At 41.2% G+C, this 22,186-nt stretch overlaps 1 protein-coding gene across 1 annotated transcript in view; it reads right to left on the reverse strand.

Moving 5' to 3' along the window:
• The window catches only part of bsna (bassoon presynaptic cytomatrix protein a), a 42,799-nt gene continuing 20,613 nt past the window's right edge, over positions 1-22,186 (reverse strand). The window contains exons 4-11 of the mRNA XM_067395542.1: positions 15,255-15,713; positions 8,190-14,885; positions 5,082-7,428; positions 3,845-4,608; positions 2,527-2,529; positions 1,651-1,744; positions 293-424; positions 1-41 (exon numbers count right to left, since the gene is read on the reverse strand). Of these exons, the coding sequence (XP_067251643.1) occupies positions 1-41; positions 293-424; positions 1,651-1,744; positions 2,527-2,529; positions 3,845-4,608; positions 5,082-7,428; positions 8,190-14,885; positions 15,255-15,713 (10,536 nt within the window). The remainder of the gene's footprint in view (positions 42-292; positions 425-1,650; positions 1,745-2,526; positions 2,530-3,844; positions 4,609-5,081; positions 7,429-8,189; positions 14,886-15,254; positions 15,714-22,186) is intronic.

A 22,186-nucleotide genomic window follows, 5' to 3' on the forward strand; every position in this document is an offset into this window, starting at 1 on the left:
TCACCACAAGGAGGTGAACTTCTTGCCAAATCCAGAGATGGCTGTGCCAGTCACAGAAAAAAATTAAAGTAAAATAGAACATGAAAATAAAAGGAGAAAACCAATAGATTAATATAGATTATAAAAAAATATTGTGTATGTACATATGATTACATGCCTTTTTGCAAATGAAAAATAATTCAGAAAAAACATTGGTTAATAAGACTCCTTGACTAACCCATGTGTTACTTAAACTATGCCTTTAATAATAACTGACTAAAAGTACTAGTTACATCTTGGAAACTCTGCTCACCTTCTCCTAGTTTGCCAGCCTGTTCTGCAGCTCCTCCAGGCAAAATTTTAGACAGCATGCTATCTCCATCTACACCCGTCTGACCTGCGGCTGCACTGCCAATTCCTCCAGGCCTCGGAGGAGCCTTGGAGCCTAGAGAATTATGGGAACATTGTCAACAGACTCATATATCCCACTTCATTTAGGTATGGATATGGATGGAAAATCTTGGTAGTAATCCAAGATAATTTAATGATCAGTCAGTAACCACTCATTAATCATCAAGAGCACATTTATTACACTTTATATTATGAAGAAGTGGTTGAGTAGACATCACTTGAATTATTGCCTTGTTCATTGTGTAACTGTCATGAAGTACCACTCACAAAGATGTCACTGCCAAAATTAAAAATTTCAATTGGTCAATGTTGCAAATTCACCAAACTTGCACTCAACTTGAAATTCTCTGCCACCGGAAGTCCATTAGGAGAAATTCCTTATCACAAGGATTCTCATTGGCATGACATGTCAAATTTTTCCCGTAAAAAGAATGACATTTTTGCACAACTTGCTGTCTCTTTATTTTTGCCACTTTTGCAGTGTTTCCTTTCATGCATGCATGCTTTTTACTGCTCTTACTAAATATCAAGTGTTTTCAAATATGATTACATATCATTATAGGGCATTTTCTTCAAAGTATACACTGTCATTACATGGCTGTATTGCCAATATTTACAGATCAAAATCCGGATTACTAAATATACACTCATTCTTCACTAATTTATTTGGTGTAACGTGTTTTCCCCCACAAAAGCCGATGGTATTTCAGTGGTATAGGTACAATGTTATTTTTGGCCAGGCTTGCATGTAAGAAATTCTCCTGCTGCATGAATAAGCATACATAAATCCTGTAGCAGATCTAGACAGGTGGCGCTGGGGGAGGTGGAGGGTTTCAGAGGAAACTCTGGACCTGCTTACATCAAAAACTATTCAAAGGTTGAGCAAGTAAGCTTCAGAATCAGCAGAGGACAATCAGCTTGTGCCGTGTAGTAAATTATGTGTTTGCTAACAGATTGCATGTAAAGGACCGATCAGCCTGTGACATCTAGAGTTTCATGACTGAACTAGATATTTACTTCATTGTTACTTATAGGTGTCTTAATCACTGAAGATGTAAAAATCATCATACTTGTATATCTCTAGTATTTAGTGAGAGCACTGAGCAGCACGGCTAACATTACAACAAAAGAAATCCACACTAAATAAATAACAGCACAATACAAATATGACATGCATATGTAATTTGTTAGAATTTCAAAAGCAAAAAAAATGCTGTCCTTCGATTGTGATTGTTGTGAATCTAGGCCGAGCACAATTACCTATCCCGGTAAGTGGAGGTTGAGCTATTTTGGCAGGCTGACTGGGGACTGCTTTAGCTCCAATAGCAGTGACAGGGGTAGGCTCTGGTTTAGTCTATTGGAGACAAGAGATACATGTTTATAAAATACACTTATTCATACAGTATATTTAAACTGTTTGTTACTTATATTTTAAGTTAAAGTTTAGTCCAATTGATATGTAATTATGCTTTATTTTTGAAATAAAAAAAAATACATATTTAATGTGAAATTAAACAAAATCAATATTATGATTTAACCTTCATGATTTAAAATATATGTTAACTGTTTAAAAGAAAACTATAACTCACTCTTTCAATCTATAACTTAAGCAGGCACTAAAGAAAGGGGAGTTTTGTAACAGAACAGAGTATAGAACAGAGATGGTGAATACAGGAAATTTGTTAGGCATTCATTCGAACATATAGACAAAAGATTATGTAACTATGCATATGTAACTAATAGAATGGCATTAGAAGAAAAAGTAGGTTTGCACTTCCTAGAAAAGAAAAAAATGCCAGCACTTGCAAGGCAGCAACATAATAGAATTGGTTTAGTTTTGCATAAAGGAAATGCAGCATTGGAGCCACTTAGACGTTGTTATGCATTGCATTGACCTAAGATTTGAAAAAGTTCTATTTCTTAAGTGAAATTACCATGGATAAACAGATAGGATGGGATTTTAAGTTATGATGTTTCTGTATTACAGGCTCAGAAGAACAAGGCCTATCCAGAATATTTGAGGACTATCAGTGCTGCCTTGCAAGACCTGTAATAAACCAGGTACAGGTAAAACAGATAAAAAGAACAAGGTCCATCTCATCTGGCCACAGTGATCTAACTTCTGTTAGCTTACACTGGCTCTTAAATGAATAGTCCCCCTGGTATCTAAAATCTGCTGTTAATTTACTTTAGTAGAACACTAAACATGAACACATTGTCCTTGGTAATTAATAAATTGCAAGTCAACGGGTGCTGTCATGTTAAGAGTCAAAAAAAGAAGATGCAGGCAACTCAAAATAAATCCCGTTGGCTCCTGACAGTAAATTGAGGTCTTATGAAGCAAAATGATCAGTCTGTGCAAGAAACTGAAAATTATTTACAACATTACTACCTGTAATCCATAGCCTCGGGTCCTTTGTGCATTCAGAAGAGTCTGAAGCTCAAGATTTTTCGTGCATAGCGTATAGACGACAGCAAAATGGTATTTCAGTGCTCTACTCATGACAACAGAGACTCTCTACCTCTGCTATCATACCATGGCACTGATAACATGAGCACCACCACATTTCAACAGCCCTCTGTCTCTCCAAGGCCTGTGGTTAAGGTGCTGCCACTGCTTCCTCCAGCTCTCTCAGTTTTTGATTGGTATATTTGGGTATGAACAAAACCTGTTTTACATCAGAATCATCAACCACCATAATACCAGCTTCTTTTAAACTGCTTTACTTGCTGGTGTTAAACTGCTGGTGAAGACATTTGGTCTGCACACGCGTCCTCCCTTTCTTTTGTAAACAGTAATGGTGTCATTTCATGCGCGATTTTTCCTCTGCGCATGCGTCAGTAGACAATGGAGCATTGAAATGCTATTTTGCTATCGTGCATGCACTATGCGAGATAAAGCTTGAGGCTATGGATTACAGGTAAGAATGTTGTAAATAATGTTCAGTTTCTTGCACAGACTGATGGTTTTGATTCATAAGACTGTATATAGACCATTCATAAGAATATATCATCAGGAGCCACAGGGCTTAATTTTGTGTTGCCTGTTCCGCGTTTTTTACTTTCAGAGTGATGGCATTTGTTGACCTGCACCAAAAAACATGGGTTTACAAAAAAAAAATCATCTTTAGTGTTCTACTGAAGAAAGAAAGTCACCTACATCTTGAATGACCTGAGGATGAGTAAATTAACAGCAATTTTATTTTTGGTGGACTATAGCTTTAATGAACTTTAAAACTCTAAAAAACCTACAATACTTACTAATATGGCTCAGTCTAACCATAGACTTAAAGAACTTTAAAATATTCTGTGGCATATTCCTGCAAGCTTTCATAAATCTAATCCATAATGTTCATTAAGACTAAAGATTATAAACATCACAGGAACATGCTGAGTAGGATACTCCACTTTTAAATTAAATTAAATTACTTTATATCTCAAAATATTTACTTACTGCAGCTGGGGAGGTCTGTGCTACTGAGGTGGGTTGTCGAGCCATTGGACCAGTCTGGCCGGGTTTAGCTTGCAGTTGTTGGGCTTGTACTAACTGTGGTTGCGCTGTACCTGTGGCAGATATCTGTGACCCCGGCCTGGCAGCTGGTGTCTGTGCCTGCTGCTGAAGCTGTGTTCGCTGACCTTGCTGCCCATCAACAGGTGGCTGGGAGACAGCTTGCCTGCTTGAACTTGAAGGTCCACCTGGTCCCTTCTGTCCAGGCCCAAGGGATCCTTGCTGCCTGGATGAGGAGGGGTGGTCCTGTTGCTTCCTGCTGGAGGACCCTTGGTGGTGGGAGGACTGTTTTCCAGAGCGGGAGTTATGGTGGTGGCCTGAGGTGTCACGGGAATAATCTGAGGAGTGGTAGCCCTGAGAACGAGAGTCCCCCCTCCTCCCTGAAGATGACAAGGAGCGGGAGTCATGCCGCATGGATGGATCCTTTGAGGAACGTGATGATCGAGAGGAACGAGGCTCATCTGAGTGGCGTGAGGAGTGCCTACCAGAACTTCCACTGCCATGATGGCGGTGCTCTCTCGAGGAAATATGGCGGGTTTGACCATAATCATCTTGTGCCCAAATATCTTCTGGTGGCTCATCATAATCATGGTATGTGTGCTTGACATGGCCTCGCCTCCCAGAATGACCACTGCTGCCATAGTGACGGGAACCACGAACATCACGGGGCTTCTCAAACCAGTCTGTCTCCTCTTGACCAAGATGGTATGCTTTGGAAACCAAAAGCAGATCACAATCAATCTCGATGTCTGATGGTGAAAGAGGATTGCACACTGAGGCCATGCAAAAGAAAAAGAAGAACAAAAATAGCCAGGCTTAAATGAAAAGCATGCAATATATTTAAAATCAACACACAACATAAAAACAATATAAGAAATAAGAGATTTTTTTTTTCATTAAAAGGTTTGGAAGTCAAAACCATTCAATATCACACACAAATGAAGCACACTGGAAAAGAACAAGAGTGGGCAAAAACAAAGAGACCACACAACAACTCATGCAGTTTTTGGAACTGAGCACAACACAGAGAGTCAGTTTTATTGAAAGCTGCATGTTGCCTGAAGACAAAACATGGGCATGCACTTGATTTTCACTTCTTTACTTCAGCTATTCACTGTCTTTCTCTGGGTGGGTGGGGGATGTTTAAAGTGGGCAGTAACGCTGGCATTCAGCTCCCAATTACCTTCGCTGTCAGAAACAGCACAATGCATATCGTCAATTATATACATATCATCTGGTTTGTAGACATGGGTCCGGGGCAGGTCTCGAATATGGTCCTGCACATCGGGTAGAGAGTGACTTGAACCATATGAATTTGATGGATAGCTGAAAGCCCTCCCAACACCCATGAGCTTTGTCATGAGGTGGGAGTTCTCCTTTTCTGAATATTGAGACTGCAAAGTGGGGCGCACACTGTGGCCATAGTTGCTGTGGTATGACCGATCTATACGGTCCCGTTCATATGACCTGCTTCTGTAGCTCCTCTCACAGGGAGAGATTTTGTCCATGCCATAGCCAGTTGAACGGGACCTGCCATTGCCATAGAGACGTTCATCATTATAGTAGCCCCGTTGTGGACTGTAAGTACTCCGTAGACCATAGATGCCATCCTGAAGTTTATGGTAATGGGAACCTGAGCCATAACCACTGGTTGCAGAGGTGCTCATGGTGTAGGAGGCCAGATCTGCCTCCACATCATGAGCTTCCTCAATTGGGGAAAACTTGGATATCTTCTGCTCAATGCCTTGTTTGCGATGTTTGCTCCTCTTGGAGGACATGACGGCTGAAGGGCACAGGTTCTTTGAGGAGTGCCTTTGCGCTGCCCATGTAGGTGTTGAGTGACTGCAGTCATCATAGTAATATGATGATCCCCCACCCATGCTACTGCTTCCCACTACCCGGCCATGCGTATTTGCCCCTTGTGCTTGGTAGTTGCAGGTGCTCTTACCCCTGCCATGATGCTGGTCGTACAGATCTGCATCACGTTCATCCTCTGGTCTGCCAAAAGAGCTCCCCCCTCGAGTGTGAAGTCCGTCACTCCCATATCGTCCATGACCCTCAGTGCGATGTGAGTCTGAACTAGTGCCCATGCCTTCTTTGGTGAGTTCACATATGTCATCGATCATGACATAGTTCCTAGGGACATTCTGATCTAGGTTGGAGGATCCATATAGGCCTTCACTGGAGTACATAGAGGGGCTGTCCATTGAATGCACATGGTCAGATAGTGTTGTCTGCCCATATGTATTGGTAGGAATGGTATTATATTGCCCATAGGAACTGGCTGTAGTTACCGTATATCCATAAGTATTTGCAATAGTTGTTGTGTACGGCCCATAACTACTGGATGAAACTGTTGTGTATGGCCCATAACCAGAGGCTGCGGAGGTTGTTAAAGACCCACCATATGTATTTGAAACAGAAGAGGAGTAGGGACCATAAGTGCTTGCCATAGTTGTGCTGTATTGGCCATAAGATGAACCCAAACCAGGCTGGCTGTAACTGATATCTTGGGCAGTGGTTGCTACTACAACTGTAGGATTACTTATAACCTCATAATTAGTGGGCATCTTGTGTTCAAGGTCAGCAAGTGATGTCTGTCTTGGCTTTTGGTGAAAAGTGAGAGTGTCTGTCTGTGGCTGATAATTGCTTGCTTGACTGACCGGATAGGGGGGTGCCTGGCTTGGGTATGGTGTACTGTGGGTTGGATAAGGGACTGGACCAGTAGGTGGTAGGGTAGGCTGAAACCCTGGTTGACTTGGCTGTGCTGGAGGTGCCATTGAAGTGTCTGTTGGATATGGAGGCTGGCTCGGTGGGAAGAGTTGGGAGGGAAATGTCCCTTGGACCTGATAAGATAGGGTTGGATAAGTCTGCAAGGGGGTGGGTTGGGGGAGAGCTTGAGCTTGGGAGACTGACGGATAGGGAGGTTGGTTGAAACCTGTGCTCTGTGGGGTAGGTGCCGGTGGGTGACTTTGGGGGTACTGGTACGACATGAAAGATGATGTGGGGGGAAACTGGGCAGCAGTGTTCAGCTCACAAGTAAATTGGCTGAGTGGTGCCGTGCTAGGTCTGGTCATTAGCCCATTGCTCTCAAAGGATGAGGCCGCAGCTGTCAGGCGAAGATTGTTGAGCTCAGAATCCGACATATAGTCTCGCGAATCACCCATGCAGCGCAGGTATGTTAGCTCCCTCCTGTCTCTCTCCTTAGCCAAAGTTTCTTTTCGCTGTGTGATGCCCAACTCCAGGTATCTAAGTTTGGCGTCAATTTCCTTTTCCTCCTCCTCCAACTCAGCCTGCTGCTTACGTAGTTTTGTAGATTCCTGTTCAACAGCCTTCAGCTCATGGGTCAAGTCCTTAAGTAGACTGGCCTTTGCAGCTAAACGAGAACTCCCTTTCAGAGATGGCAGAGAGGGCACAAGTATGTGGGATAGGTTAGGTGTGACCATAGGCAGTTGTGTCTCATCTGGTGGAGGGCTTGGCAAGGTCCTCTTCACCTTCCTTAGGAGGGAGCTCTGCTGCAAGGCTGCCAGCTGCAGAGACACAGGGTCCGGGAAGAGTGAAATAGCCAGGACCATGAAATACAGAGTACAACACAATGTTATATATTAGAGTACTACACATAACTACTAGCATAGCTCAAACTACTGGTTTAATGTGATATAAAACTGTAAGAGTGCACATTCCTGCCCACTTTATAAAGATTCTTATTGTAATCAATATTGATTCTGACCAAACACATTATCATGCCTTTTTGGCCTTATATACAACAATACATTGTATTGCTGCTGTAATAATTAGAGTTTCTCTTACGTCTGTGGCACAAGCAGGCAAAAAAGGTCCCAGAAACTGATTGAAAGGTAATTTACTCCACTCAAGAATGCAAAAAAGTGAATGTGAAAACATATTTTGAATTTACTTTCTGAATACTGCACATACTGTACTGTAAGCGGAAAACTAAAAAAACAACAACACCATAACAAACAACAACAAACTACATTGAATCAATATGACACCAGCAAAAAAAAAAAATCCAGGGGATATCCAAGGTATATGCAAACTGGCCATTTTTTTAGCATCTCATTCTTGCAGACATATATAATTAGTATCATACTGCAACCTCATGGCAAAGACCACTTCAATAATTACATTTTCTGTATATATATAAATATATAATATAGAAAACAGCAGAAACAAGACCACCTGTGTTATACTAATTTTTCACAAGTTCATTTTGTCTTTTATACAAAGCAAGTGCAAGTTTACAATCAAAGAGATACTAAATTACCCATACCTGACTCTGAAGGGCTTGCTGCTGATAAAGTGAAATCCTAGCCTTGGTATTTTCATCTGTAGTTGGACTGAGAGGCTTAGGGTCTGACATAGATCTCTGAATATTCTTCATTGGGCGGGGAAGGGCCTGATGTCTCTGTGATGGCTCGGCAATACAGGACTTCTGCTGCGGGGTGACATGTGCTTTATTCAGCCTCTCACTAGAAGAGAATGATGTTTCTATGATGCGTTGTGGTGAAGAAAGAGGAGAAACAGGGGAATACAGCACCTGTGGAGATTTAGGTTGTTGCCGGATCAAGCTGGACAGAGACTCATTATGCAGGTGATGCTGCTGGTAACCAAACTCCAAAGGATCTGGCCTCCGTCTCCCAAACTTCACAGCGCTCTGCTGACCTGGGGAGAGTGGATCAGCTGAACCAACTAACTGGATACTGGTGGGGCTGACAGTGGTAGCAATGCTTATCTGTGGAATAACTATGCTTTGAGACTGAGTCTCAGGGTCAGTTTGGCAAGCTAAGCTTTGACCCTTCTGTGTTCTCTCAGGACCAGAAATATAGTGGACAATTTCAACCTTGCTGGGGTCTGGGATGGTGACATGTATGCTTGGGGATACTCTAACTAGCTGCTCAGTCTCTGTTTGGCTAGAACAGTCTCGAATGGTCTGGGTGGCAATGCTGGAGGATGCTGTCTTAGCAGTTGAAGAGGTAAATGGAGGTGCTTCGGACTTGTGGTCTACACCAGATTCAGCAGAATGTCTTGAGTAACGGGAACGTCTGCGTCTAACTGGCTGTTCCCACTCTGCCTTGTCTTCGTCATCATCTGTCTGAACACTGCAGTCCACACTGCGCCTAGTCCGTCGTCTTCTTGATACCATATACCTCTCTTCTCCATCTTCATCATCTGTTTGCACACTGCAGTCTACAAGCCTTTGGGGCAAAGGGAACATTGTCACTTCTCCCTCATTTCCATCGTGCAGTCGAGGCATGGATCTTTGTTTACGCATGGACCAGACTTCTGTCTGATCTTCACTATTTCTCAAGCATATTTCTGATGTAGAACTCGGTAGGGATCTTAAGAAAACCTGAACATCATTATACAACATATCTGAGGCTGATTCCTGTGGCTGAATAATTCTGCCACCTTGATCACTGAGGATTTGAGTATTTGAACTGGCTGCAGCCACAGCTGTTGCAGTCTTCTGTCTCTTTTGTTCCTCAAGCTGCTGCTGTAACTGTTGTTGCAAAGATTGTATCTGGTCAAGCTGCTGTTTTTGTTGAGCTAGTTGCTCTCTCTGCAGGACCAACTGGCTTTCTCTCTCAGCTTGCTGCTGCTGCAAAACTTGTTGCTTTATATTCTGCAATTCCTGAATCTCTCGCTGTACTAGCATCTGCTCTTTTTCTCTGTGTCTTTGCAACTCTGCACGCTCCCGCTCAAGCTCTTCCTGGAGCCTTAGCTGTCGCAATTTTTCCAGTTCCACTCTCTCTCTCTCAATTTGCAAAAGCTGTTCCTGCTGTTGATGCAGTCTTTCCTCTGTTTCTTTTTCTTGAGTTGGAGCAAGACTTCTGATAGCAGTAGCAGGAGTTCTGCCCCCTTGAGATGATGGGGGTGGTTGTGTTTTGGGAGCAATAGGATGACCCTTCACTGGAGAATAGGATTGAGCAGATGATTTAGATTGTGGTTGTTGGTGTTGTATAGGAGGCTGGGCAGTGGCCTTGGCCTGAAGGTGGTGCTGAGATAGATTCATTGGTTGCAGCTGGATCTCAGGTTGGCTCATTGCCAAGGCCACTGGTGTTGAAATAGGTGCCGATGTGATAGGACCAGCAGGTACAGAAGAGGACTGACTTGGTTGTGTAACAGTTCCAGCTACTGTAAAGCTTACTGGAGAATTGCCAAGGTACAATGGGGTATCTTGGACTGTCGTGATAGCTAGAGACTCAGGTACTATTGTAGATGTTGTAACAGGGAGAGGATTAGGTGTAGGACATTGGAAAGGTGACTGCCCAGTCCTTGGAACTAGTGGCAATCTAGTTAGGCTTGCCAGAGGTACTGGTGTCATATTTGGTGTAGGATAAGGTCTGTATACCCCTCTTAATAAAGGACGTAGCACTGAAGCTGGCTGGGTTGTAATTGGAACTGTGGATGCAATTGGTGTGTTTATAGTTGAATAGATCATGCCATCAGCTGATCTAATAGCTGATGGATACATAGCTCGAAGACTGGCTTGTCTTGCATTTATGAGATCAGTTAGAGCTTGACTATGGGAAAGAGGCTTTCCATCTTGGCTGTACTTGAAACCAAATCTGGGACTTTGGTGCAGATTAATTCTACTAGGTGGACCACTGCTTCTTTCGGTGCCCAGCTGTAATATGTCAGGGTTACTACTATATCTGTCTATGGAGTTAAGAGCTGCACACATGCGACTTATCTCCCTGGCAGTTGTGGCACTGTACTGGGCAAGATTAGACTCTGCAAAATCACCTGAGTAATATCCATAATCTGGGCCAATATTGGTCAGGGAGCTGTACCTTCTAATTGGTAGATCTGCAACATCACCTTGACGAAGATCTGTGTAGGAGCCATATTGAAGCCCCATTCCTAGGTACCCTCCGTCATAGCCATCCTTTACTGTATCTGTGAATAATTCTCCAGAGGCATGAAAATGGGAATCAAGCTTTGCTGAATATGATGACAACCCTGCCTCTGCAAGGTTAGTTTCAGACATGGATGGTTGAAGGCGTCCAGGGAGGGGCAATGTATATGATTTAATTGTGTAATCTTGGTATGTCTGTCCATCTTGCCGTAAATCAGTTTGCTGATAGAGCTGTGGTAAAGTGGAAGGTGTTCTTGATGATAGCTTAGAAGTATCATCTGTGACTGGTTTTTGAGAGAATGGACCACCCACACAGCTGCCACCAAAGGGCAGGTTATAAACCATGTCACAGCATGTCACTTGATTTTCTGATTTTATTTGTCCAGTTAAATTCATTGCATCCTGGCCTTCCTCTGATTTGATGAGTTGTGTGATAGTAGCTCCTTGTGCAGCACCATCTATCTGGACCATCATCATATGAGGCTTGACATTTGTTAGATTCATGATTCCTGTCTCTGCTTGCTTTCCCCTTAACTCAAGTGGACCTCCAACACTATAAACCTCAGATGTCATAGCCGGTGAGATGACATTAACCTCTGTGGCAGTGCTTGTCTGAGTGACAAGCACATCCTTTTTGATTAGAGGTAGTTGGCTAGATAAGTTCAACTTAGCAAAAGAGGCAGCTTGTTGTTGTTGAAGCTGATGATGTTGCTGAAGCTGCTGCTCAAGAAGTTGTTGTTGCTGTTGAAGCTTCTGCTGCTGTTTAAGTAACTGCTGTTGCTGGATACTCAGGTCTTCCAGCTTTGCATCAATCTTTGGTATAGATGGATCAATTGGTGGTGGCTTGTTTGGTGCCAGGCAAACTACTGTTCCCATATCTTTGCCCAAATCAACTCTGTTTTCAAGAGGATCACAATACAGCACAGGGTGCTTAGGCTGGGACATGAACATAGATGCAGCAACAGTAACACTGATAGTTGTAGCTGTTGGTGTTACTAAATGCAGCTGCTCCTGTGTATTCAGGTTCATTATTAAGGGCTGAATAGTTGTGGATTGACGAATGGGGCTTCCTTCTACAGACCCAGAATATTTTCGAGATTCTGTGGCTAAGGAAGTCAAATCCATTCCTTGGTCAGTCATGATAAATGGTGTTGGCTTTATGCCAGTTCGTAGATCTACTACACTTCCACTCTGTAACCTTTGTCCTTGCTCAATTCTTGAAGTACCAGGAACTGTGGAAATGCGACAAAGGGAAATGTTTTCCATTGACATTGATCCACGTGTGTACATGCTAGCAGTGGTGACCATGCTAGTTCCAACACTAACTTTTTCAGCTCTATAGTTCTTGTAGAAACCATGCTGTGGTGATAGTGATGGTGGGGTATCAGGAGGGCTGACAGGAGGTGAGTATGCATCAAATGTTGATTGGCGACTAAACCTTGTCGGTGAAGACAAAGGAGATGTAGCTGTGTTCACGGTAACTGGCTTTGGTGGGCTAGTGGGCTCAAGCTCTTCTGTCCTAACCATAAAATAGGTATCTTGAGAGGACTGCTGTCTAAAAAGGCATGGTGAAACAACCCCATGTGAAGTCTGAGTGCCCTGTGCCATAAATGGAGAGGTGTGACAAGCATTCCCAGATGAAGCTAACATTGAAGGGATAACTGTCTGAGTAGAAAGCTCAGCTGTTCTCCTAGCGAGAGATCGTGTTGGACTATGAAGAGGAGATGAAGTGGGAGAAACCGGTGGACTCCTTTCATGGTAAGTATAACACCTAACTGAACTTGGGCCAGATTCATTTATAGTTTCTGAGGATGTTGAATTATCCCTCATTTGGACTCCTTTGCTGATTGGTATTTTCCTTGCAGCACTTTCTCTTTGGTTGTAAGCCTGAGTGATTGCAGCTATTTTGTGGGACACATTTGAAACACTAGCAGTGGTTGTGGTAGTCTGCCGACCATATACATTGGGCTGTGTGGTTGACACTGTTTGACTGGCACTTGTTTGAGAGACAGTGACTGTTTCCCTGGCATACACTCCATAAGCAGCAATAGTTGTGGCAGCAACTGCTGGTGTAATACCATTTTTACCAGTTTGATTTCTAAGTCTGTCTTTGGGCCCATCTTTTGAGAAATGCTGAGTTACTCTAACATCAGGTATCCGCCCTCCTGTCCCAGTTTCAGAAAATGATACTGGTGCTGAGAGCTGGGTGGGGCTTGTGCCAGGAGTCAGTAAAGCATTGCTTTGTTCCAGCAACTTAGCAAAGGCTGAGCCTGTATCTAGTAACTGCTTTTCTGAGTAGGACACATCCATCTCTACTTGGTCATCAAGCTGCTTTGAAATGTTTTGTGAGGTCTGGCGGATCTCTTCATAGATATCAACCGTCTCCTCATTCTGATAGTGAATATCATCTTGATCAGTATAATCATATTCATCCTCAATATCTTGTCTGTTTCTAATGTCTGACTCTTGATAGGTGTTTGTGCTGTACTGTTGCAAAATCAGACCTGAGCCCGATTGCTGCTGTGTCTGCTGCTTTTGTAGTTTCTGCAACATCTCTGCTTTCCTCATCATTTCTTCATATACTTCTTCTGCACTTTTTAATTGTTTGCCACTAGAGGAAGTGGTTACAGCAGCTGTAGATGATGTAGTTTGTGGTTTTTCAGTAGGAGAATAAAGTGACATAAAAGTTGGTAGGTTGTACTCACTACCAGATTTGTACAGCTTTGATGAAATGTCAAAGCCCTCGCCATCTGAGTCAGCTGAAGGAGAGTATTCGGAGCAGGAGGACCGGTGTAGTTCCTCCATCTCGGCTGCCTGTCTTAGCTCCTCTGTTGGAGAAGCATCCTCAATGGGGGATAGATTGCTGGGGGGAGTCTTGGATCGTTCTCTGCGTCTTTGTGCTCTTAGCTCTTCTTTGTCACGTTTTGTTTTCCGGACAGTGCTTCGTATTCTCTGTTGCTCCACTTCTCTCATCTTTTCCTGCTCCCTTAGGAGTTCTTCTTCTTCCCTCAATTCGTCTTCTTCTGAAGAATCCTCAATTGTGGGTAAAAGAGGGCCATGGGAGCGATGCCTGGCCTTTCTCTGCTGCTTCGCCTCCTCCAGACGCTGCCTGCGACTAGGACTACTGTCACTGTCATCTTCCATAGAGGATATGGAAGTAGGGGATATCCCCGAGGTGTAGCTAGAGGTGGTTGGTGGGAGGGTGGAGGAATATTCCCCTCTTGACCTTTCTTCTGGAGAACCAGTGAGGCTTTCCATCTCCAGCTCAGGCTCTCTGTCAAGACTCAGGTCATTGTCATTGTTTAATTCTATGTCTCGACTATAACTGCTGGTGTTGTTTAATTCTATGGTCTTGAATCTGCGTAACCCTCCTTGCGAGGCCATGAGGTCCTCTTCAGCTGATCCTTTGTATATATCACTTGTTGTTTTACTCTCCTCCTCAAAGCTACTGGAGTGATAAGTGAGACGGCGCTTTTCTTTTCCTGAGTCACTGATGTGCTTTTGTGTCTTTTTTAGCTTTTTGTAGCCATAGCCTTCATCCTCATCATCGTCCTCTTCTTCCATTTCCTCTTCTTCATCCTCCTCCTCATTCTCCTCATCTGCACTCATCTCCATAATTTGCCTCCTCATAAACTCCTCATCAGTAATCTCTTCAGATTCGACATTTCTTTTTTTATGGCCACTGCTCTCTGCTACAGCAGGAATTGCTCTAAACTCTCCCTCAGTTGGATCTTCCTCCTCTTCCATAATGCCTTCAAGGTCCTCATCTGAGTCATATTCCTCTGGACTGATTGATATTGAGCGAGATTTCCTGATGTCACCATGTTGCTGCTTTCCTCGCTTTTTGTCCTGTGCTCTTTCTCCTTCAGATGAAAATTTAGACTCTAGAAGGGGTCGCATGGAGCTCTCCAGCTTATTCAGCTCAGATGGACTTGGTGGTGTGTGGTGCCCAGTCAGACCTCTCTCATTCATCTTCAGCTCTTCCTCCTGGATAAGTCCAGTAATTTCACTATGTGAACTGGAGATCCCATCAGAGGAATAGCCAGTATCACTCAAGCTCTGTGGGCTCCTTGATAAATCATGATTGCTGTTTGTCTTGCTGTTTTCCTGGGAGACCAAAAAACACATAAATACAAAAGATACACTTAGACATACAAATGCTAGTGCACAACATAAATTCAGTCTACTCCTTCTTTATGAGTGATACTCTATCAATCAGTACACTGAGCCCTCTCTTTATAAATCTAAAAATCTTCTTTTATGAGCATTGTTTATTGAAAATCTAACAATACTATGCAACAAGCAATGAAAAGTTCACTTTGCAATTTCATTTTGGCCTCTTTTTGGAAGTAATTTTAAGGTTAAAAATATTGAAGATTAATGATTTAACAAAAACATTTCTTGCACCTCTTATATATTAAAAATAAAAAAATAATTTCAAAATTATGGATACATTACTATGACCCAATGGCTTACCTCATAGTGTCTGGTAATACTTTGTAGTTCTTTCTTTTCATCTTTAGTAGGTGTTTGAATTGACTCTGTTGTTCCTCTCTTCTGAGTTGGTTTATTGTCCCTATCATCAAGGTCAGGCCCCTTATCTAGTTTGGGTGCAATTTCCTTCCTCACTTCTTCACAAGTAAATGCAGTAGTGGTAGACACAGGAGGTTTTGTAGCTGTAGTAGGCTGTGCAGATGATTTTAGATCACTTGCTGGTCTAGCTAAGGGAGAAGAGAAACCACTCTGTTGAGAAACTGGAGCTTTCTGTTTTGGTGACATTGCCTGAAGTCCTTGCTGCTGCTTGCTGGAAAGTTGCTGATGCCGAGGTGAACCCGCTGGTTGACGGCTGGGAGATGAAGGTAGAACTGGAAGAGGGTCAAGTCCACCAGACATCAGTCTCTGAGTCTGACAGTTCAGACAGAGCCATTCTTTCTTCTGCAAAACAACAGGGAAGTTTAAGTTCAATACAGAGAATCACAAATTGATCTTAGAATGTACTTTATTTTGAAATAGGTACACAAAGTAACAAATATAAAAAAGTAATAAAAAACAAAGAGCAATGTTGCTAACAACATATTGAGTGAATTAATTAGTGAGTAAATTATTGAGTGACTATTTAAAAAAACAAAAAAAATTTGCTGCTTTAAAGTCACGATGACAGAGGTAGCAACAGAACTTTACTTTCATATTGTGACATACATTCAAGTGTAATGGATTATCAAAAAAGAAAAACATGTAGAGTGGGGACTTTGTCTCTATCGGCTGTTGATTTGATTTTGAGATGTGTGTCTCACTAAAAAAGTGAACTAAATGATTGAGAAGCTTTCTCACTCCTCATTCTTCGCCTCCTCACGCCTCCTGCAGTAAGGTAATTGAAATGCCCTTCGAGATGGCTAAATTTGATCGGTTTCCGGGTCATGGGCTGGAGGATGGAGGAGCGAGGAAATGAGGAAGCATCAATTTGAGTATTGAGAAGCACCCCTGTAGTTTTCAAATAAGCCTGAAAGACTTGATGAGCTGGTTTAGGAGTGTTTAATTAGGATTGAAGCTAAACTCTGCAGGGCCGTGGCCCTCCAGGAATTGAGTTTGACACCCCGGTCTATTGTTTTGTGGTGCAAATGCCCCATTCAGTCCCAGTCTCCCCTGCAAACATTCACACCTCTCCAGCCGGGATATGGCTCTAATTATTATTCTTTTGTCTTTATTATATTTACAGATGCCTTTCCATTCACACTGTTTTAATCCCTCATTTCTTTGAGCAGACTTCTCACTTCACATTTTTTGACTTTGTATCAAAACCTTCTTAAAAAAGAAACATTCCAATGATCTTTACTTTTCAAAATTAGTCATTACACATAATCATTCCTGGTAACAGGTGCATAAGGGTTAGCTAGCACATTACCTTAGCACAGCATAAAAACATGACAATTTATGAGTTTGAAACCATGATTTTGCACCAAACTCAAATATTTGAAATAACCTACTGCGATCCAATATGGCTTCTTATCACAAAATGAGGCAGAAAATATATTATTTTAGTATTCTGGGTAACACTTTAGAATGCTGATCCGTCATAATGAATAACTACACAGAAACAAATGAGTAACACAATATTAACATTCTTATTATTAACTATTAACTAATATGAAACCCTAATTAACAAATTAGTACACTCTGGTTAAAAACAACCATTGCTGAAACAACCCAGCTTGTTGGGTTTCATACATTAACCCATTAGCTGGATTGTTCTTTGAAATATTGCTGGGTCAATCAACCTGATATTGAAGTTTTTTCATTTTAAATAAAAATCTCTCTCTCTCTCTCTCTCTCTCTCTCTCTCTCTCTCTATATATATATATATATATATATATATATATATATATATATATATATATATATATATATATATATATATATATATATATATACACGTTTTAGGATTTGCCAAGAGCAGCCTCTGGGAATCTGTGAGAAGAGAACTGGTATCAGTAGGCTGTTGCAAAGTTGGCAAAGTTGCATCAGAAACAGGTTTACCTTATGCCATCTCATCTGTCAGACATTTATATTTCAACCCGCCAAACGCATAGCACTACCACCGTTCGCTCTGAGTGTATATCCGTGTATGCTGTTTTTTGTAGAAGGCTAGTGTTCCAAGCATATGTTAGCTGTACATGTACGTGAGACTACAGATGTTTTCATATTTGTACAGTAATAATATGATAGGAATAGAATGTAATATAAATCTTAATTTCATTTAGGAAGATTCCCCTCAGGAAGTTTAATCTCAGAGAAGAACACAAAATAACTTTTGACAAATTATATCAAGTAAAATATCCAGTTTTAGCCGGTTTGGCATAGAATATCCGATATTGGGCTACATTGACCCAGCGCTGTGAGGGGATTCATCATTTGTATTGACAGTAAAAATGACTAAAGATGAAAACTACCCAGCACCCAGCACCTAGGTAAAAATATTATATGGCACAGTATTCTAAAATGAAAAGCATAGTAACCCACTAGTAATGATTTAAGTGTTACCAAATGTGACAGTAGGAATTATTGTCCAAAACCTTACAAAAACCTCAAAAGCTTACAATGACTTAATTTATTACTAAAGAGTTATCATGCTGTTCACTTTCGAATTCTGAGCCACACAATTAGTAATTCATTAAGTCATTAGTAAGTCATTACTAGTGGGTTACCATGATCTTCACTTTAGAATTAATTATACATTATTTGCATTAATTATGAGCTTGTATAGTAGTTCTTAGTCCTCTGGTAGGTATGAAAAAAATAGTAGTTATTGATTAGCTACTAGTGAACTATGCTAGTACTGTGCTTTTACTTACTACTTCAGAGTTTCTTGTTAGTTAATATGTTAATATTGCGCTACTCATTTGGCTGAACTGTAAAAGAGCCGGTTCTTATTGCTGAGCTGAGCCGAATCATCTGGCTCACTATAAAGAGCAGGAATTCCCATCACTACAGTGTTAGAATGACAGGTTAGTCACAAGGATTAGAGACAGAAACTGAGAATCCCAGATGGCATCACTTTTCTAGCATTTTTCTGTTTGTCCAGATGAATTATTGTTATTGTCCTTAGTAAATATTGCTTCTTGTTGTAATCCGTGTCACCACAACAATTTTAAACATACTCTGAAGATTAGGGAAACCAGCACTGCACAAACCTGAGCCGTACCAAAATTGGCAGGAATGCCGCTGGCACAGTGAAATCAGCTGGTATGTGACCTTTCTCACGCCCCAAACACACACACACACACACACACAGGGTGACGGTTGTAGCTTATGTGGGTGAACACATCCTTCATTAGGTCAGATTTTTGTTACCTTCTCACAGCAATAGCCTGTCTAGTTCACCAAATACAAATCCGATTCCAAAAAGGTTGGGACACTGTACAAATTGTGAATAAAAAAGGAATGCAATAATTTACAAATCTCATAAACTTTTATTTTATTCACAATAGAATATAGATAACATATCAAATGTTGAAAGTGAAACATTTTGAAATGTCATGCCAAATATTGGCTCATTTTGGATTTCACGAGAGCTACACATTCCAAAAAAGTTGGGACAGGTAGCAATAAGAGGCCGGAAAAGTTAAATGTACATATAAGGAACATTTGGAGGACCGATTTGGAACTTATTAGGTCAATTGGCAACATGATTGGGTATAAAAAGAGCCTCTCAGAGTGGCAGTGTCTCTCAGAAGTCAAGATGGGCAGAGGATCACCAATTCCCCCAATGCTGCGGTGAAATAGTGGAGCAATATCAGAAAGGAGTTTCTCAGAGAAAAACTGCAAAGAGTTTGAAGTTATCATCATCTACAGTGCATAATATCATCCAAAGATTCAGAGAATCTGGAACAATCTCTGTGCGTAAGGGTCAAGGCCGGAAAACCATACTGGATGCCCGTGATCTTCAGGCCCTTAGACGGCACTGCATCACATACAGGAATGCTACTGTAATGGAAATCACAACATGGGCTCGGGAATACTTCCACAAAACATTGTCGGTGAACACAATCCACTGTCCCATTCGCCGTTGCCGGCTAAAACTCTATAGGTCAAAAAAGAAGCCATATCTAAACATGATCCAGAAGCGCAGGCGTTTTATCTGGGCCAAGACTCATTTAAAATGGACTGTGGCAAAGTGGAAAACTGTTCTGTGGTCAGACGAATCAAATATTTGAGGTTCTTTTTGGAAAACTAGAACTCCATGTCATCCGGACTAAAGAGGACAAGTTCAACCCAAGTTGTTATCAGCGCTCAGTTCAGAAGCCTGCATCTCTGATGGTATGGGGTTGCATGAGTGCGTGTGGCATGGGCAGCTTACACATCTGGAAAGGCACCATCAATGCTGAAAGGTATATCCAAGTTCTAGAACAACATATGCTCCCATCCAGACGTCGTCTCTTTCAGGAAGACCTTGCATTTTCCAACATGACAATGCCAGACCACATACTGCATCAATTACAACATCACGGCTGTGTAGAAGAAGGATCCGGGTACTGAAATGGCCAGCCTGCAGTCCAGATCTTTCACCCATAGAAAACATTTGGTGCATCATAAAGAGGAGATGCGACAAAGAAGACCTAAGACAGTTGAGCAACTAGAAGCCTGTATTAGACAAGAATGGGACAACATTCCTATTCCTAAACTTGAGCAACTTGTCTCCTCAGTCCCCAGACGTTTGCAGACTGTTATAAAAAGAAGAGGGGATGCCCCACAGTGGTAAACATGGCCTTGTCCCAACTTTTTGGAGATGTGTTGATGCCATGAAATTTACTTATTTTTCCCTTAAAATGATATTTGATATGTCATCTATGTTGTATTCTGAATAAAATATTGAAATTTTAAACTTCCACGTCATTGCATTATGTTTTTATTCACAATTTGTGCAGTGTCCCAACTTTTTTGGAATCGGGTTTGCAAAATTAGGGTGCCCACTTTGACTTTCCCTCAGATTTTGTGCTTATAATGAGGGAAATTCCTCCAAACAGTTTATCAGTTCAAATCAGTAATTCGAAACACAATTTCACAAACGTCACGTGTAATACACTTTAAAAAATCTTGGGTTATTTTTTCTACCCAAGTTATAACCAATATATATATACATATACACATTAAACTCAAAAACTATACTACACTCCAAATACTTTACTCCAAATTTGAGGTTGATATCTCAAAAAATGAACTTTCAGTAAGATTTTGTTTGGGAGCAGTACCAAATTTTCACCATTAGATGCCAGCAAAACTCCACTGGTGCACACAGTGGTTGGATTTGTGATTTGCAGTTTTTCTCTCTCAAATATTACACACAAACACACGCACACACACTTTTTTTTTTTTAAATACACACATACAAACCACACTCTGACATCCATACCGATACAACCACATAATTATAGCTGCATAATTTATCCAATAGGCTCTATAATATGTAGAAGCAGAAAACAGGAATAAAGCAGGAATAAAGTATTTTCTTTATAGGTCAAAACTGAGAAAATGGCACCATCTGGTAAATAATAGTAAAAAATTATAATTTTGAAGCCTTGCCAGCAGAATAAAAGTCAAAGGCTGCATCATTTTATAGTTAAATGGCCCTGGGATTACAAATTGTAGTTTTATGGGTTTCAAAGGGGACATTTCTGTCCAAATGGTCCTGAGATGAACTATTTTGTATACCAGGTGTAAAATAGATTTATTAAAGAAAATGGGGGTGAAATAGTAAAATTCCAATAAAAATACATACTTGTGCCAAAATTTATGCAGTTGGCATTAACACAGGCAAAAAGATCGAAAAACAAAACTGAAAAAAAAAAGAAAAAAAAGGGTAAAGACGGGTAAACCTGCTGCTGTCTGACATTAATCTTCAACACAGACTCAGTGGAAAAACATACCTGTTGCAACATATTTGCAAAGTGCAAAAAACTCCCAATTCATACAAATCACTGCAGATTCCAACAGAAATGAACACTAGAGGCAATAAAACAGCAAGCACTTTTAATCCTTTTCATACAAAATTATGATTACAGGAGCAAATTGTGGGCTTATTTTTATGCGGCGCCATGCACAATATTATATTATGACCTCAAAACACTTTTTACCATAGTGCATGATTTGTAAACGAATACATTTTGGAGTTTGCATCACATAACCAACTGCATATCTTTGGCTTTTCTGCTGCTACAAGCTAAAATGATATGGTTGCTTCAGCAATTGCGTTTTTATGTCACATTTACTTTTGTTAACACGATTAGGTTTAGGGTTTAGTGTAGGTGTACATTATTTTAAAACACGATAGAGCATTAACGTTTTTGCGCAAATGTACGAATGTTCTTACGAATGTAAGAAAACACTGCCAGATTCATGCTTATCTGTTTTGGATAAAACTGAACACGCTTTTAGCACCACTCACTGGACATTACACTTTGAAATTGTCGCAAAACATGCACGACACAGCGTAATATAATTTTGCAGCAATTTTGCCACAGGTACATTTTTCTAAAGGGTTGTTCATCTTAATTAAAGGTGCTGTAAGTATTATTTGAACAATGCTGTTGGACATTGTTGACATTTGAAATCAGTCCAAATGAACACAGCCCTCTCTTCATTGCTCCACCTCCAAAACTCACACTCCAGTCCTAACCATCCTGCTCCGAGTCGATCTCGAACCCCGGCCTGATCGCCGCTTGCATGCGAAGCAAATGCATTACCAATGACGCTAAACACCACATTCTCTAGTAGTCGTCAGTGTGCAGTAGTTTAACAGCAAAACTCTTCCTACCTGGCCTCTGTTACACATGCAGTGCTAGTGGATGTCTGTTTATCACAGCTGACGTGCAACAAAATGCTACAGACCATCAATGACACTCAAGCCCAGTGTT

Source organism: Chanodichthys erythropterus, chromosome 9 (assembly GCF_024489055.1).
Source record: "Chanodichthys erythropterus isolate Z2021 chromosome 9, ASM2448905v1, whole genome shotgun sequence".
Lineage (NCBI taxonomy): Eukaryota > Metazoa > Chordata > Actinopteri > Cypriniformes > Xenocyprididae > Chanodichthys > Chanodichthys erythropterus.